The sequence below is a fragment of the Gopherus flavomarginatus genome, chromosome 2, assembly GCF_025201925.1.
Source record: "Gopherus flavomarginatus isolate rGopFla2 chromosome 2, rGopFla2.mat.asm, whole genome shotgun sequence".
Lineage (NCBI taxonomy): Eukaryota > Metazoa > Chordata > Testudines > Testudinidae > Gopherus > Gopherus flavomarginatus.
The window spans coordinates 54112010-54129261 of record NC_066618.1 but is presented as its reverse complement, the minus strand read 5'-3'; the positions used below and the strand labels follow the sequence as shown (position 1 = coordinate 54129261).

The 17252-nt window shown below is 43.0% G+C and overlaps 1 protein-coding gene across 8 annotated transcripts in view; it reads right to left on the bottom strand.

Moving 5' to 3' along the window:
- The window catches only part of PHF14 (PHD finger protein 14), a 281202-nt gene extending 264330 nt beyond the window's left edge, over nt 1-16872 (bottom strand). For 7 of the 8 annotated variants that reach the window (XR_007772412.1, XM_050938592.1, XM_050938594.1 and 4 more), the window contains exons 1-2: nt 16680-16872; nt 16033-16143 (exon numbers count right to left, since the gene is read on the bottom strand). Coding sequence is in view for 7 of the 8 variants with exons in the window: in XM_050938592.1 (XP_050794549.1) it covers nt 16033-16143; nt 16680 (112 nt within the window). In the remaining variant the exon portion in view is untranslated. Of the gene's footprint in view, nt 1-2061; nt 2152-16032; nt 16144-16679 lie in introns of those variants that run through there. The other variant, XM_050938593.1, reaches the window with a different exon arrangement.
- Between the last annotated feature and the right edge of the window lie 380 nt (nt 16873-17252).

The following is a 17252-nucleotide window of genomic DNA, read 5'->3' as shown; positions in this document are numbered from 1 at the left end:
ATAGCCAGATACAGCTGAATAGACAGTGGAACTAGCATGGTTCTGTATGGTGGAGACAGGATGCAGAGAGTCCCATACAAATACCATGTCGCTAAGCCCTATGGGATTACATCCATGAATGTAAGGATGTGGTGCTAAAGAGTGACACCAGGTGCTAAATTTCTTAAAGGACCCATTTCTTACAATAAATGTTAATTAATTTAGAAGTTAACACATTTTAAGAGTAAAAGGCTTATGAACAAATGTCATGTCTTATGGTAAGCCAGCGAAAGTAGGCTCACGATACCAGGAGAGGAGTGTCTGGCACCATTTTGGAGAGTTCCTTTAATTGATCTTTCCTCGCTCTTGATCCCTCCAAGACTTATTCACATGCTTAAAATTAAGATCAGAGAAAAGTCTTTCCAGAATCCAAGTATAAGCATGCTGAGTACACAGCAAGTGTCCTGAATTGAACACGTGGTGAGGACATGACCACCACGTACAACCTCAGATATTCTGAGTTCTTCCCTTAGGGAGACAACAGCCTCCATGACCAGGGGAAAACAAAAGAGACTGTCATCACCAATACAGTACCACAAAGCCCCAAGGTCACAAAAGCAATTTTTTTAAGTTAACTATGCTGAAGCTGATCAAGTCCCATGGCCAAGGCTGCACTAAACTGTGCCTGCATTTGATTATGAAAATCACATTTTCAAAATTACTGCAAGAAAGTCCCAGTTAAAACATTATTCTTAGATAAATGTAGATATAACTGCACTAGGAAGTAGAGTCTTGTCCTTTTATAAAGCTTTTTTTATTCTAAATATGATATGATTAAAACTTCTTAAAAAAATTAAACTTGTTATACAACTGCTTAAAATAATTGCTAAACAACTAATTTTGAACTTTAAGAATCAAAAGTAAAAACTCATAGTTGAACAGCAAAGCATCTGACTGCCAAAAAAATACATACAACTAATGGGATACATTTTTTAATCTCTTTTCTCTGTACAATTTGTCAAATATTCTTTAAATTTGGAAAAAACACATTTATACAGCAATGGTTGACATAGCACTATCAGGAAAAAAGTTTTTTTTTTTTAAATCAGAAAGCCTAATGGAGCTTTTCTAGTTCTTTACAATCCTTCATTCTTGCAACTTGTCCCTGTTTCCACGTTCCCTGTCAGCTAACCACCTCTATTCAGTCTCAAGTCCAGTCACAAAAACTGGAAAAAGCAGTATATAAACCAAATACCTCAGAGAAACTATAGTATACCATAGGCCATTTCAACCATTTCACCTAAATACAAAAGGTAAATTGCTTTTTTTTTTTTTTTTTAAAAGGACAGTTTAAAAATATCTTAAAGAATAATCAGCTACAAAACCCGCCATTTTGGTGGTTTCATACAGGATAAGAATTCTTCTCCAGTTTCAATGTATGAAAAAGAAGGAACTTTAAAATCATTGTAACTTAAGTTCTATTAGCAGATTCCTGTTTATTTTCTGGCTATCAGATAAAGCTACATACCATAATTGTGCATATTGGATAGAATAGTGGCTAAATCAATCTTAAATACCAAAAAAGAATAGAATAGAATTGATATTATGTAATGTTCCAAACATTTGATTTTAGACTGAATCTAATGTCAATTTAACTTGCAGCCATAATTTTATGCACTTATTTACATTGTATGAAGGTTTGACTAAGCATTTCAAAATATTACAGATCTGAGCCATACACTTCAATTAAAACATTCTTGCTACCAGAAGAGACAAAGTAATGTATATAAAGACAAAGATCACCAGATAAAAGAGTTTAAGATATGATTGTATTGATCAGAGGCAGTACTCTGTCTTCCAATGCCTGTGAGTGAAGCATTTAAGCAACTTTATCAAATGCAGGTGTGGATTTGAGAAGGCTACCAAAAAAGGAGTTGCGAATGACTGGCTTGCAGACACACAACTGGAGTTTTTAAGTTTGTCAGATGCTATAAACTGAAGTGTTATGGCTAGTCAGCACGAGGATGAAAAGAGTCTAGGGACAACCTAGTTACTAATGATGTAGTAAGTGGGCAGGCTTACCTCTGAGCCAGCACTCAATAAGTGACCCAGGATCCAGCACAGTGGCTCTCTCTTTATTCATGTCTGTTCAGAGCCCAACCGAATAAGGTACCAATTTTGGTTGGGGTCTTTGGGTGATATCATAATGTCAAGTATCAGAAGGGTAGCCGTGTTAGTCTGGATCTGTAAAAGCAGCAAAAAGTCCATCCGACGAAGTGGGTATTCGCCCACGAAAGCTCATGCTCCAATACGTCTGTTAGTCTATAAGGTGCCACAGGAATCTAATGTCAAGTGTTTATTAATAAATAATAATGGCAAGAAAACATCATGCAGCTTGTGGCATAACAGGAAATTTAAAAAAAAAGTTAAGAGTAAAAAGATCTGAGTACTTTACCCCTGCTGTCATATATTTCAAAATCCATCTTGCCTACTTAAGAATTCTCTTTAATGTTTTCCATTGAAACTACAATGTTCTTCACCCCACTTATTATGCAGCAATGTGGATGCAAATGGATGCAGAGTTCATCCCTCAAAAGTGAATACATATCCACAAGGGCTATAAAGTGCTTTGAGAGCTCTAGGCTAAAAAGATGCTATATACACAAGTTATACAGGGAACAAACAGATACTCTAGTCCAGGCATCAAGAATCCTTAGGATGCATCTATTTAATGTTAAAGAGAAGAGTACACTATAGCTGCTTTTCAAAGCAAACTCTCAAAGCCCTGATCTTTACTGTACATTGCTGGATTGCAAAACTTCAGTTGAAGGCATAAAACTTTGCATCGTGGGGTACACGCAAGGTACAAACTTGAATGTTCTGAAATCACAGACTTGAATGTTTGTATCTTGTAACTTAAAAAAAAAAAAAAAAAAAAAAGAGCCAAACCAATTATTTTTTTTAATTATTCTAAAAACAGACCATGTAATGCCAATCTTCAGCCAAGAATAAGTTTTTTAATTATTTGTAATAAATGAGTAATACATACAACTATAACGATACTAAGGAGTACTACTTAGAAATAATATGTGAGAAGGTGTAAGAAAGTTACTTTTTTCATTGAAAATAACCATGCAAATGCAACACTAAGGTTGAGAACTAGTGTCATGTCTAGACTGGGGAAGTTTCTGAATTCCAAAACCAGTCCAGCTGAATGGATGTTAAAACCAGTGGGATCCTTAAAGCAGATAAGTCATCAACTGCTTCCATCACTTTACCATTGTGTTGGTTACATTTTATGAAAAGCCTAAAAACAGGATTAACTGACTCTGTTATAAAAATGGGTCTACCCATGGAAACCTTGTCCACACTAGGGTTACCACTGGAACCGGTAAGTAATTTGTTCTTTTATTTTGGAAGTTCCCTTACCACATACAAGACACCAGAGGAACAGAATCCAGAAGATTTGAGAGTTAAAATATCTATTTAAACAGTTGAGTCCAATCTTGTAAACCCTTGCTATAGCACATACTTCCATTGATTTCAGTGCAACAACGAGCACGATTAAAGGTTTGCAGTATCTTAGCATCTCATACTACTACACAGATTGTTAAGATCTATAACTTCACATACATAGATGCAACATGGCTGACTGGGGGGAACCCAACTTTTTAATTTCTTGGCTTCAATGCATTTAAATCCTCATATTTGATGTTTAGTTAACCTTTTTCCTCTGGAACTTCTTAGGTTTTTACCAAAAAATTTAGTAACTTCAAATAGCTGTTTCTGTGTGTATCTGAACAGTGACATATCCAAATAAATGCATTACTCCCTATTTGTTGAGTAAGCCACATGTACTGGCATTTATTTGAAAATGTAATCATATTGCACAATATAATAAGGTTATTCTCCACTACTTTTAGTCATTTGGTTATCGACATTTGTAAGGAATCCATTCCAAACAAAAAGTTCAGCCACAGAATTCTAAATCCAAAGAGTACTTAGACTTAAAGAGATATAGGCCATGATCCTGCAACATACTGTACATCAGGGATCGGCAACCTTCGGCACACGGCCCGCCAGGGCAAGCAGCCTGGCAGGCTGGGCCTGTTTGTTTACCTGACGCATCCGCAGGTTCAGCCGATCACAGCTCCCTCTGGCTGCGGTTCACCGCTCCAGGCCAATGAGGGCTATGGGAAGTGGCGCAGGGCAAGGGGTGTGCTGGCCGCCACCTTCCACATCCCCCATTGGTTTGGAGTGGCGAACCGCAGCCAGAGGGAGCCGTGATTGGCCGAACCTGCGGACGCAGCAGGTAAACTGGCCCGCCACACTAGGGTTTTTACCTGGCGAGCCGTGTGCCTAAGGTTGCCGATCCCTCCTGTACATAGACAAACCTCTGGATCCACATGGAGCAGCACGGAATTCAATAGGGTTCCACATGAACACAAGGATCTGCCCATTATGAATTGCAGACTCAACAATGTTGCAAACTAAAGGAAAAATCTTCTCTTCAATGAATAATAGGGTATTATTTGTGAGGCAAACTCTGGACATGTTGCAGAGTCCTTTTACCCTTGTAGTTCAGTTCTTCCATCAAAAATATTAACCCAGCCAAGCATAGCTTTAATTTAAAATCATATATCAACTACATTCAACACAGCACAGATCTGCTCTTTCAACCATACAATTATTGTCAAATTAGTATGAAACACAGGAAGCAATCTAAACATTTATATTCTCAGAAATGCTCCCAGTTCCACATGCAGGGCCAGGTAGGCAGGCAGAGCTTCAGAGTCTCAATGCATAGATGAGATGATGGTGCAGAGGAAGGGATTCAGATTCATTCGGAACTGGGGAATGAGGGAAGTCTATATAGGAGAGATGGGCTCTACCTATGTCATAAACAGATAGCTAAGGGTTAATGTCTTTCACCTGAAGCACCTGACCAGAGGACCAATCAGGAAACCGGATTTTTTCAACTTTGGGTGGAGGGAATTATGTGTCTGGGGTCTTTGTTTTCTGGCTGCCTGCTTTCTCTGAGCTTTGGAGAAGTACTCTCTACTTTCTAGTCTTCTGTTTCTAAGTGTAAGGATAAAGAGATCAGATAGTAAGTTCTATGGTTTTCTTTTCTTTGGTATTTGCATGAATATAAGTGCTGGAGTGCTTTGATTTGTATTCTTTTTGAATAAGGCTGTTTATTCAATATTCTTTTAAGCAATTGACCCTGTATTGTATCATCTTAATACAGAGAGACATTTGGATGTATTTTTCTTTCTTTTTATATAAAGCTTTCTTTTAAGACCTGTTGGAGTTTTTCTTTACTTCAGGAAAATTGAGTCTGTACTCACCAGGGAATTGGTGGGAGGAAGAAATCAAGGGGAGATCTGTGTGTTGGATTGCTAGCCTGATTTTGCATTTCCTCTGGGGGAATAGGAAAGTACTTTTTGTTTCCAGGATTGGGAACAGAGAAGGAGATTCACTCTGTTTGGATTCACAGAGCTTGTGTCTGTGTATCTCTCCAGGAGCACCTGGAGGGGGGAAGGGAAAAAGGATTATTTCCCTTTGTTGTGAGACTCAAGGGATTTGGGTCTTGGGGTCCCCAGGGAAGGTTTTTCAGGGGGACCAGAGTGCCCCAAAACACTCTAATTTTTTGGGTGGTGGCAGCAGGTACCAGGTCCAAGCTGGTAACTAAGCTTGGAGGTTTTTCATGCTAACCCCCATATTTTGGACGCTAAGGTCCAAATCTGGGACTAAGGTTATGTCATGAGTGGCAGCAGGTGGGATATAGACAGAATCCAGAAGCCAGTAGGAATATTATATTTTTCTTTTCTCTGCTAAGGGCTTTTTAGCAGAGAGAGAAACAGTTGGTTTTAAAAGGGAACCAGAGAGAATTTTTTTTTCTGCTCTCTCTGGCAGTTTGTGGCTTGCATGTTAAGCGAGAAGCCATTAAGAGACTGTTGAGGGTCTTTTGTCATGCAATAGCCCTCCCATTAGGAGGCAAGTACCAGCACTTATATGCATGCAAATAAAGTGGTTTTTCTGGTTTCCCTTCATTGAACATTAGCTAGAGAGAGAAAAGGAAAAAAACACTGTTGCTAGGCAGACTTCAGGAGGCAGAGAACCTGCAGTTCAGAAGATAAACACCGGAGGGCACCCCAACACAAGAAAACAGGAATCATGACTTCTAAGGCAAAAATTGAGGCCGAAGAGCAATTCAGAGAAGCTGAACACAGGCGACAACTGGAAATAAAACAAAAAGAGATGGAGATGAAAGAAAAGGAAGAAAGCATCAAACTGGCAGCCTTCCAAAGAGAACAGGCAGCCCAAGAGGCAGCACACAAAAGAAAACTAGAAGAAGAAGAGGTGGCCTACCGAAGGAAACAAGCAGAAGAAGAGGCGGCCCACCGCCGAGACATGGAAAAACACCAAAAAGAAATGGAAAAACAACAAAAAGAAATGGAAAAAACAACAAAAAGAGAATGAAGAGAAGGAAAAACAGAGAAAATATGAACTGGAGATGGCAAAAGCTGGGCTGCATGTGCCAGCCAACCCTAACAACCCGGCGCCAATTATTGCTCCACAGCACAGGAAATTTCCCACCTACAAGGCAGGTGATGACACCGAGGCCTTCTTGGAAAATTTTGAAAGAGCCTGTCTTGGGTACAGCATTCCCGAAGACCAGTACATGGTAGAATTGAGGTCACAGCTCAGTGGACCTTTAGCAGAGGTGGCAGCTGAAATGCCTAAGCTGCAAATGAATGACTATAAACTTTTTCAAACCAAGGCCAGATACAGAATGGGGATAACCCCAGATCATGCCCGTCGGCGCTTCAGAACCCAAAAGTGGAAACCAGAGGTGTCATTTCCCAAACACGCCTACTGAAACAACATTCAAACCTTGGAAGAACTAAACCTCCTCATACAAATGGAGCAGTTCTTGGATGGTGTTCCTGAAGACATCACACGGTACATACAAGATGGAAATCCCAAAGATATCGCTGAGGCGGGGGAAATTGGAGCCAAATGGATGGAACTGGCAGAAAGCAAGAAAGCTACTGTCAACGGGAACGATTACCCCAGGGGGCACACAGACCATAAACCCTACAACCGAGGACAGCCAAAGACCCCACATACCACCCAAGTAAAGCCACAGATCCCCTACCCTTCAACCTCACCAGTCTCCAGTAACTCACCTCGGCCCAGTGACCCATCAGATGGAAGATGCTTTAAGTGTAATGAACTGGGACATATCAAGGCCAACTGTCCCAAGAACACCATGCGAGTGCAATTCATTACACCACCATCACACCAAAGATCCCCAGGCCCGGATGCCTCTCAAATACCCTTGGAGCGAAGGGAAAATTTGAGAGTGGGCGGAAAGAAGGTTACTGCGTGGAGAGACACGGGGGCACAAGTGTCAGCTATCCACCAATCCTTCGTTGACCCCAAATTCATCAACCCAAAGGCCAAAGTTACAATTTACCCCTTCATGTCACAAGCTGTAGACTTGCCTACAGCTCAACTGCCTGTCCAGTACAAAGGCTGGTCAGGAATGTGGACCTTTGCAGTCTATGACAATTATCCTATCCCCATGCTACTGGGGGAAGACTTGGCCAACCAGGTGAGGCGGGCCAAGAGAGTGGGAATGGTTACACGTAGCCAAACCAGGCAAGCTTCCAGACCCATTCCTGTTCCTGAGCCGTCCACAGACGCCCCGTCTGTGTTACCAGAGACCCAGACAGAGGTAGTGGATCCAGATTCCATGCCAACCACTGAAACAGCCACAGCATCTCCAGTCCCAGGCCCGGAACCAGAACAACAACCAGCACCAGCAAGTGCAACCACATCTTCAAACTCAACGCCAGAGGGCGCCAGCGAGCCAGAACTGGCAGAAGCAAAAGACAGCCATACCCAAAAGGCTCAGCCAGAGCCTGAAATACCCTCAGGTGCACCAGCGGAGAGCGGTTCACCAGCAACGGAAACAACCCCATCACCTACATCGCTTCCAGAGGGACCAAGCCCAAGTCCACAGTCTGAGGAAGAACTGGTGACCCCAGCCTCAAGGGAACAGTTCCAGGCTGAGCAGGAAGCGGATGACAGCCTTCAGAAAGCTTGGGCGGCGGCACGGAGCACCCCACCGCCTCTCAGCTCTTCTAATCGATCCCGGTTTGTTATAGACCAAGGACTTTTATACAAGGAAATTCTTTCTGGTGGACACCGGGAAGAATGGCAGCCGCAAAAACAGTTGGTGGTTCCAACTAAGTACCGGGGGAAGCTCTTAAGCTTAGCCCATGATCATCCCAGTGGCCATGCTGGGGTGAACAGAACCAAGGACCGGTTGGGGAAGTCCTTCCACTGGGAGGGGATGGGCAAGGACGTTGCCAAGTATGTCCGGTCTTGTGAGGTATGCCAAAGAGTGGAAAAGCCTCAACACCAGGTCAAGGCCCCTCTCCAGCCACTCCCCATAATTGAGGTCCCATTTCAGCGAGTAGCTGTGGATATTCTGGGCCCTTTCCCAAAAAAGACGCCCAGAGGAAAGCAGTACGTACTGACTTTAGTGGACTTTGCTACCCGATGGCCAGAAGCAGTAGCTCTAGGCAACACCAGGGCTAACACTGTGTGCCTGGCCCTAACAGACATCTTTGCCAGGGTAGGTTGGCCCGCTGACATCCTTACAGATTCAGGGTCTAATTTCCTGGCAGGGACCATGGAAAAACTGTGGGAAACTCATGGGGTGAATCACTTGGTTGCCACCCCGTACCACCATCAAACCAATGGCCTGGTGGAAAGGTTCAATGGAACTTTGGGGGCCATGATACGAAAATTCATCAACGAATTCTCCAATAATTGGGACCTAGTGTTGCAGCAGTTGCTGTTTGCCTACAGGGCTGTACCACATCCCAGTTTAGGGTTTTCACCATTTGAACTTGTGTATGGTCACGAGGTTAAGGGGCCATTACAGTTGGTGAAGCAGCAATGGGAGGGGTTTACGCCTTCTCCAGGAACTAACATTCTGGACTTTGTAAGCAACCTACAAAGCACCCTCCGACACTCTTTAGCCCTTGCTAGAGAGAACCTAAAGGATGCTCAAGAAGAGCAAAAGGCCTGGTATGACAGACATGCCAGAGATCGGTCCTTCAAGGTAGGAGACCAGGTTATGGTCTTGAAGGCGCAACAGGCCCATAAGATGGAAGCATCATGGGAAGGGCCATTCACGGTCCAAGAGCGCCTGGGAGCTGTAAACTACCTCATAGCATTTCCCAATTCCTCACTAAAGCCTAAAGTGTACCATGTTAATTCTCTCAAGCCTTTCTATTCCAGACATTTACAGGTTTGTCAGTTTACAGTCCAGGGAGATGATGCTGAGTGGCCTGACGGTGTCTACTACGACGGGAAAAAAGACGGTGGCGTGGAAGAGGTGAACCTCTCAACCACCCTGGAACGTCTGCAGCGGCAACAAATCAAGGAGCTGTGCACTAGCTTCGCCCCATTGTTCTCAGCCACCCCAGGACGGACTGAACGGGCATACCACTCCATTGATACAGGTAATGCTCACCCAATCAGAACCCCACCCTACCGAGTGTCTCCTCATGCCCACGCTGCTATAGAACGGGAAATCCATAACATGCTACAGATGGGTATAATCCGCTCATCTCAGTGCATGGGCATCTCCAGTGGTTCTGGTACCCAAACCAGATGGGGAAATACGCTTTTGCGTGGACTACCGTAAGCTAAATGCTGTAACTCGTCCGGACAACTATCCAATGCCACGTACCGATGAGCTATTGGAAAAGTTGGGACGTGCCCAATTCATCTCTACAATAGACTTAACCAAGGGGTACTGGCAAGTACCGCTAGATGAACCTGCCAAGGAGAGGTCAGCATTCGTCACCCATGCGGGGGTGTATGAATTCAATGTCCTTCCTTTCGGCCTTCGAAATGCACCCGCCACCTTCCAGAGGCTGGTAGATGGTCTACTAGCTGGACTGGGAGAATTTGCAGTTGCCTACCTTGATGATGTGGCCATTTTTTCAGACTCCTGGCCCGAACACCTACTACACCTGGAAAAGGTCTTTGAGCGCATCAGGCAGGCAGGACTAACTGTTAAGGCCAAAAAGTGTCAAATAGGCCAAAACAGAGTGACTTACCTGGGGCACCAGGTGGGTCGAGGAACCATAAACCCCCTACAGGCCAAGGTGGATGCTATCCAAAAGTGGCCTGTCCCACGGTCCAAGAAGCAGGTCCAATCCTTCTTAGGCTTGGCCGGATACTACAGGCGATTTGTACCACACTACAGCCAAATCGCTGCCCCACTGACCGACCTGACCAAAAAGACCCAGCCAAATGCAGTTAAGTGGACTGATGAGTGTCAAAAGGCCTTTACCCAGCTTAAGGCGATGCTCATGTCTGACCCTGTGCTCAGGGCCCTGGATTTTGACAAGCCATTCCTAGTAACCACCGATGCATCTACTAAACCAAAGTGGAACCAGACTGCTGGCACTTAACATTAAAAAGGTTGCAGAGCAGTTTTTAAACTAGGAGATGGAGGAAAGCCGACTGCTGCAGAAAAGCACTTGGATCGGACAGAGACTTCTCTTAGAGGAGAGTCTATTGATAGAGATTCTCTAGGTCATAGTCAGGAGCAGAGGATGGAAGAGGATAATGTAAGGGCCAGATCAGATGAGAAACATTCACATAAAGAATCGGACACATCAGAAAAGAGCAGACAAACAGACAGTGACAAGTATTTAAAGTGCTTGTACACAAATGCTAGAAGTCCAAATAATAAAATGGGTGAACTAGAGCGCCTTGTGATAAGAGAGGATATTGATATGGTAGGCATTACAGAAACCTGGTGGACTGAGGACAATGGGACAAAATCATTCTGGCGTACAAAATATATCAGAAGGACATAGCAAGTCATGCGGGGAGGAATGGCACTATATGTGAAAGAAAACGTAGAATCAAATGAAATAAAAATCTTAAGTGAATCCACAGGTTCCATAGAATCTCTATGGATAGTAATGTCATGCTCTAATAAGAATATAACATTAGGGATCTATTATCGACCACTTGACCAGGATAGCAATAGTGATGATGAAATGCTAAGGGAAATTAGAGAGGCTATCAAAATTAATAACTCAATAATAGTGGGGGGATTTCAATTATCCCCATATTGAAACATGTGAACATGTCACCTCAGGACAAAATGCAGAGACAACATTTCTTGATACTTTAAATGACTGCTTCTTGGAGCAGGTGATACGGGAACCCACAAGGGAAGAGGCAACTCTCAATTTAGTCCTCAGTGGAGCGCAGGAGCTGGTCCAAGAGATAACTATAACAGGACCACTTGGAAATAGTGACCATAGTATAACAACATTTAATATCCCTGTGGTGGGAAGAACATCTCAACAGCCCTACACTGTGACATTTAATTTCAAAAAGGGGAACTATGCAAAAATGAGGGAGTTAAAGAAACAGACATTAAAAGGTACAGTGACTAAAGTGAAATCCCTGCAAGCTGCATGGACACTTTTTAAAGACACCATAATAGAGGCCCAACTTAAATGTATACCCCAAATTAAGAAACATGGTAAAAGAATTTTAAAAAAGCCACCATGGCTTAACCATGTAAAAGAAGCAGTGAGAGATAAAAAGGCATCTTTTAAAAAGTGGAAGTCAAACCCTAGTGAGGTAGATAGAAAGGAGCATAAACACTGCCAAATTAAGTGTAAAAATGTAATAAGAAAAGCCAAAGAGGAGTTTGAACAACAGCTAGCCAAAAACTCAAAAGGTAATAACAAAAAAAATTTTAAGTACATCAGAAGCAGGAAGCCTGCTAAATAACCAGTGGGGCCCCTGGATGATCGAGATACAAAAGGAGCACTTAAAGACAAAGTCATTGTGGAGAAACTAAATGGAATCTTCGCTTCAGTCTTCATGGCTGAGGATGTTAGGGAGATTCCCAAACCTGAGCTGGCTTTTGTAGGTGACAAATCTGAGGAACTGTCACAGATTGAAGTGTCACTAGAGGAGATTTTGGAATTGATAAACTTAACATTAACAAGTCACTGGGACAAGATGGCATTCACCCAAGAGTTTTGAAAGAACTCAAATGTGAAGTTGCGGAACCTGTCCTTAAAATTGGCTTTTGTACCCAGTGACTGGAAGATAGCTAATGTAACGCCAATATTTAAAAAAGGGCTCTAGAGATAATACCAGCAATTACAGACCGATAAGTCTAACATCAGTATCGGGCAAATTATCTGAAACACTAGTAAAGAATAAAATTGTCAGACACATAGAAGAACATAAATTGTTGGGCAAAAGTTAACATGGTTTCTGTAAAGAGAAATCATGTCTTACTAATCTATTAGAGTTCCTTGAAGGGGTCAACAAACGTGGACAAGGGGGATCCAGTGGACACAGTGTACTTAGATTTCCAGAAAGCCTTTGACAAGGTCCCTCACCAAAGGCTCTTACATAAATTAAGCTGTCATGGGATAAAAGGGAAGGTCCTTTCATGGATTGAGAACTGGTTAAAAGACAGGAAACAAAGGGTAGGAATAAATGGTAAATTTTCAGAATGGAGAAGGGTAACTAGTGGTGTTCCCCAAAGGTCAGTCCTAGGACCAATCCTATGCAACTTACTCATAAATGATCTGGAGAAAGAGGTAAAAAAGTGAAGTGGCACAGTTTGCAGATGATACTAAACCACCCAAGATAGTTAAGATCAAAGCAGACTGTTGAGAACTTCAAAAAGATCTCACAAAACTAAGTGATTGGGCAACAAAATGGCAAATGAAATTTAATGTGGATAAATGTAAAGTAATGCACATTGGAAAAAATAAACCCAACTATACATACGACAAGTGCTAATTTAGCTACAACGAATTGGGGAAAGGATCTTGGAGTCATCATGGATAGTTCTCTGAAGATGTCCACACAGTGTGCAGAGGCAGTCAAAAAAGCAAACAGGATGTTAGGAATCAGTAAAAAGGGGATAGAGAATAAGACAGAATATATTATTGCCCTTATATAAATCAATGGCACACCCACATGTTGAATACCGTGTACAGATGCAGTCTCCTCAGCTCAAAAAAGATATACTGACACTAGAAAAGGTTCAGAGAAGGGCAACTAAAGTTATTAGGGGTTTGGAACAGGTCTCATATGAGGAGAGATTAAAGATGCCAGGACTTTTCAGCTTGGAAAAGAGGAGACTAAGGAGGGATGTGACAGAGGTATATAAAATTATGAGTGACATGGAGAAAGTAGCTAAGGAAAAGTTATTTACTTATTCCCATAATACAAGAATTAGGGGCCACCAAATGAAATTAATGGGCAGCAGGTTTAAAACAAATAAAAGCAAGTTCTTCTTCACACAGTGCACAGTCAACTTGTGGAACTCCTTGCCTGAGGAGGTTGTGAAGGCTGGGACTATAACAGCATTTAAAAGAGAACTGGATAAATTCACAGAGGTTAAGTCCATAAATGGCTATTAGCCAGGATAGGTAAGGAATGGTGTCCTTAGCCTCTGTTTGTCAGAGGGTGGAGATAGATGGCAGGAGACAGATCACTTGATCATTACCTGTTAGGTTCACTCCCTCTGGGGCACCTGGTATTGGCCACTGTTGGTAGACAGGATACTGGGCTAGACGGACCTTTGGTCTGACCCAGTATGGCCGTTCTTATTGTACTAGAAATCAACCCAAAAGGGATAGAAGGGATTGAGGAACTGACAAGCTTTTCCTCTCAAAACATTCAGAACTGTACTTCAAATACTCCTTTTCTTTTCAAAATTTCAAAGAGTAAGCACTTCCAATTGAAGTTATATATACCAATTCTGAAATTTTAAAGCAAGGCTATTTGAATGATCTGAACACAAAAAAAGTCCAAGTATTTTAAGAGTAGAACAAGCAAGTTTCTTTTATTGTCAGAGATCACAAACAGCCTTGGCTTCTACGTTGCATCTTGAGAGAATTCCCACTCGCACTCCTTATACTGGGGTAGAGATTTAAACATTTGTAACTATTCAGGGCCCAGACTGAGTCTCCATAACTGCACAACATCCATAGTTCAATGCACCTTTAATACAAGTGGAGTCTTTAGGTTCCAATACAAAATAATAATTTAAGTATGAATTTTTACTTCTGAATTTATTTTTTCACTGAATCTGAGAAAGTTATATAATATACTCCTATTTTTTATTATTTTCCTCTCTCTACATCTCTTTCCCAATCACCTCCTAGAACATTTTGATCCTCACACTACCCTTGTGCGTCCCATACTCCCTTTCCTAAGTACCCAGCTTTTGCTACTGCACCAGTATAAATGCCACCTATGCTATTGCACCAGAGTAAAAGTGACTAGCCTGCCACTGACAATATAATTAGTTTCACTCAACTCCTTCTAGAGCAGTTCTATCGGCAAGATGAAAAGCCCTTAATTCCAAAGAAGCGTACAGTGAAAATCAACAAGATGTAGATCAGTTTCATTCTGGTACTACTGCAATTCTCTCCTACGAGAAGACAATCCCCAGGGGAATCTTTAAAATTGGGACTAAAGTTGAGGAAGGGAGGCTGGGGGAAAAAAAGAGCATACCTGCAATCCCGTATCAGTTTAAACAGCTATGCTCGACAAGGATGCATTAGGAATTACTGAATTCATTAATATGGGACAGCTTACCAAGAGATGTGGTAGAAATTACAAGTCACTAGGCTTAATGCAAGAATTACTAGGTGAAGTTCTTTGGCCTGTGTTACGCAAGAAGTCAGACAAACTAAGTGTTAATAGGGCTCCCTTTAGGCCTTAAACCTCTTGTTTTATTTCTATATATGATTCGATGACTTGCATATAGCTAGTCTATTTATCTACATGGTCCTGCCACTTTTACCCTCTTCCTCCCACCTCCAGCCTCCATTTATTTATTACATCAGTTATTGTGTTGAGGCTTCTTTTAGGCTTCAAGAGAGATTCCATGCAGATACAAGGGTCTTCGCATATTTATTAGACTACAGAAACAGGGCTTTAGACTGCAAAACTTTTGAGGCAGGGACTATCTTGTGAGTTCATACAGCTCCCAATACTGATTCGATTGAGTTCTCTGGTGCTACTGTAATATAAACAAATAAATCTAAATTGATTTTTTTTTCCTCCCAAGTTTTCTACTTTTTGGCAGGGACCAGGCTTGGAAAAAAGGCTATCCAGAAAAAATAAGCTCTTGCTTTTGAGAATAAAGAAGTGCTGTTAAGGAAATGACTGTTTAACATTAATACGTTAGTCCAACATTATAAATAATAGGTATTTCCATAACTTTTTTTGTTAGACAAAAGCCAGAACTACACATACAGTGCTGCAGTGGTGCAGCTGCGCTGCTACAGTGCCTCTTGTGAAGACGCTATGCCAATGGGAGACAGCTCTCCGGTTGGCATTAAAAAAAACAAAACAAAAAAACCTCTACAAATAGCAGAAACTATGTTGCCAGGAAAGGCAGAAGCTCTTCTGCCAACATAGCACTGTGCACGTGAACTTGTTAGTGTAACTCATGTCGACCAGCAGGAAGGTTTGTTCATACCCCTGAGCAATATAAGTTATTCTGACATAGACTGTAGTGTAGACATGCTCCTAGTTTTTATTTAGGCTAACAACTAAAACACTTGTGCACAGAAAATACTTATTGTTCCTGCTGGTCCTTGTCTGATCTTCAAGGGGAATGTTTTGAAAGCAACTAATGCTTAATTATCAGTTTTCAATCTATTTTTATTTAAAAAAATACTTTTTAAAGTTGTACCAGGCATTAGGTATCTCACAGAGATAAGGATTACAAGTTAACCAATCAGATTGCTGGGCTTCAGGTGCCAACATTCCAACAGGTTTATATTCTATACAGAAACACAATGTACAATTTCAATGTGTAGCCTACTGATTTATCAATACCACTCCTTCTCCCATTCCAGATATGAGCTGAGAAACCAAAAGCCATAATTTCTCATAAAAATAATGGAAACAAAATCATTTTGAACTAGGGAGATGAAGGCAAATGTTTACCTGAGGCATCTCCAACCTTAAAATCACTGTCATCTGAGCTATCATAATCTAAAGCTTCCAGCAGTGAAGCTGCCAAAGGCTTCACTTGTCTCCTCTTCGAACTGCGATCCACTGTAGAAAGGAAAGAATTTCATTATTACATGATAATAATGAAAATCAACATTATATTAAGCATAAGCCATTTAGATTATACAGATACTGGTGGCAGGAACTGCCTATGTTGTACGGTTTAAAGCTCGGTCAGCACACAATCATCATATGGCAGGAGATACAACAGCACCCACCTACAGCCAGGGATCTGAAATACTCCTGGGAGGGAGGGGAAACATGAGACAGGAAGGTTTGGGGGTAATACATCTTTTGTTGGGGCATCCGCGGCCTCTTGGAAATGATAGCTCGTTGGTACCGATAGGCATGGGATAAGGACGGCCCGGGGGCGGGGGCAGGGAGAGGCTAAGGGGGATCGCTAATGCCTCCCACCGGGAGGTGCGGGGGGCAGGCAAGGCCTCACACTGTGGGGAGGAAGGGTGCGAGAGGCAGACGCCTATTCGCCCGGGGGATGCCCAATGCTAGCCCGGGGGATGCCCGGGCAGGCGAGGCGGGGAGGAGCGGGGGCTCCCGGGGAGGCGGCGGGGACAGTCACTTACTAAAGCCGGCGGCGGGACAAGGAGGCGAAGGGCGGGCTCGGGCGGCGGCGGCAGACGCGCCGGTCCCCTTCCCACCCCTCAGGCTCCTCAGCGCAGCTCCCCAGCACTGGCGAGTCCGGGCCGGTAACCCAGACAATGGGCACAGCCGCAAGCCGCGACCCGGATGCAGATCCCGGCCCCACAGTAGGGCAGGCTTTGCTTCTCCGACTCGCCCCAGTGAGCATGCGCAGAACGCCCGCACAGCCGCATTAGGGGATTTTGAAGCTGTTCAAGCTTCCATGATGCCCTTACCCTTCCGCAGTCCAGTATCTCAGCTGGGAGCTGCTGTGCCTGCCGCTAACTCCGCAAGGGAGCAGGAGCGGGGTGAGGCGTGAGGGACGGGGTGTGTGTGCAGGGTTTGAGGGGGAATTGGGACTAACTGTGCCCGGGCTTTCATCCTGGTTTGGGTTTCCAGTGCAGGGACAGAGGGGCTGCAGAAGGACTGAGGTGCAGTCCCTCCATTCATTCACTCAATAATAGTGGTAACGCTACGTGTTCAGAAATCACCAGTCGCCCCCCCCCCCCCGCCAGTGA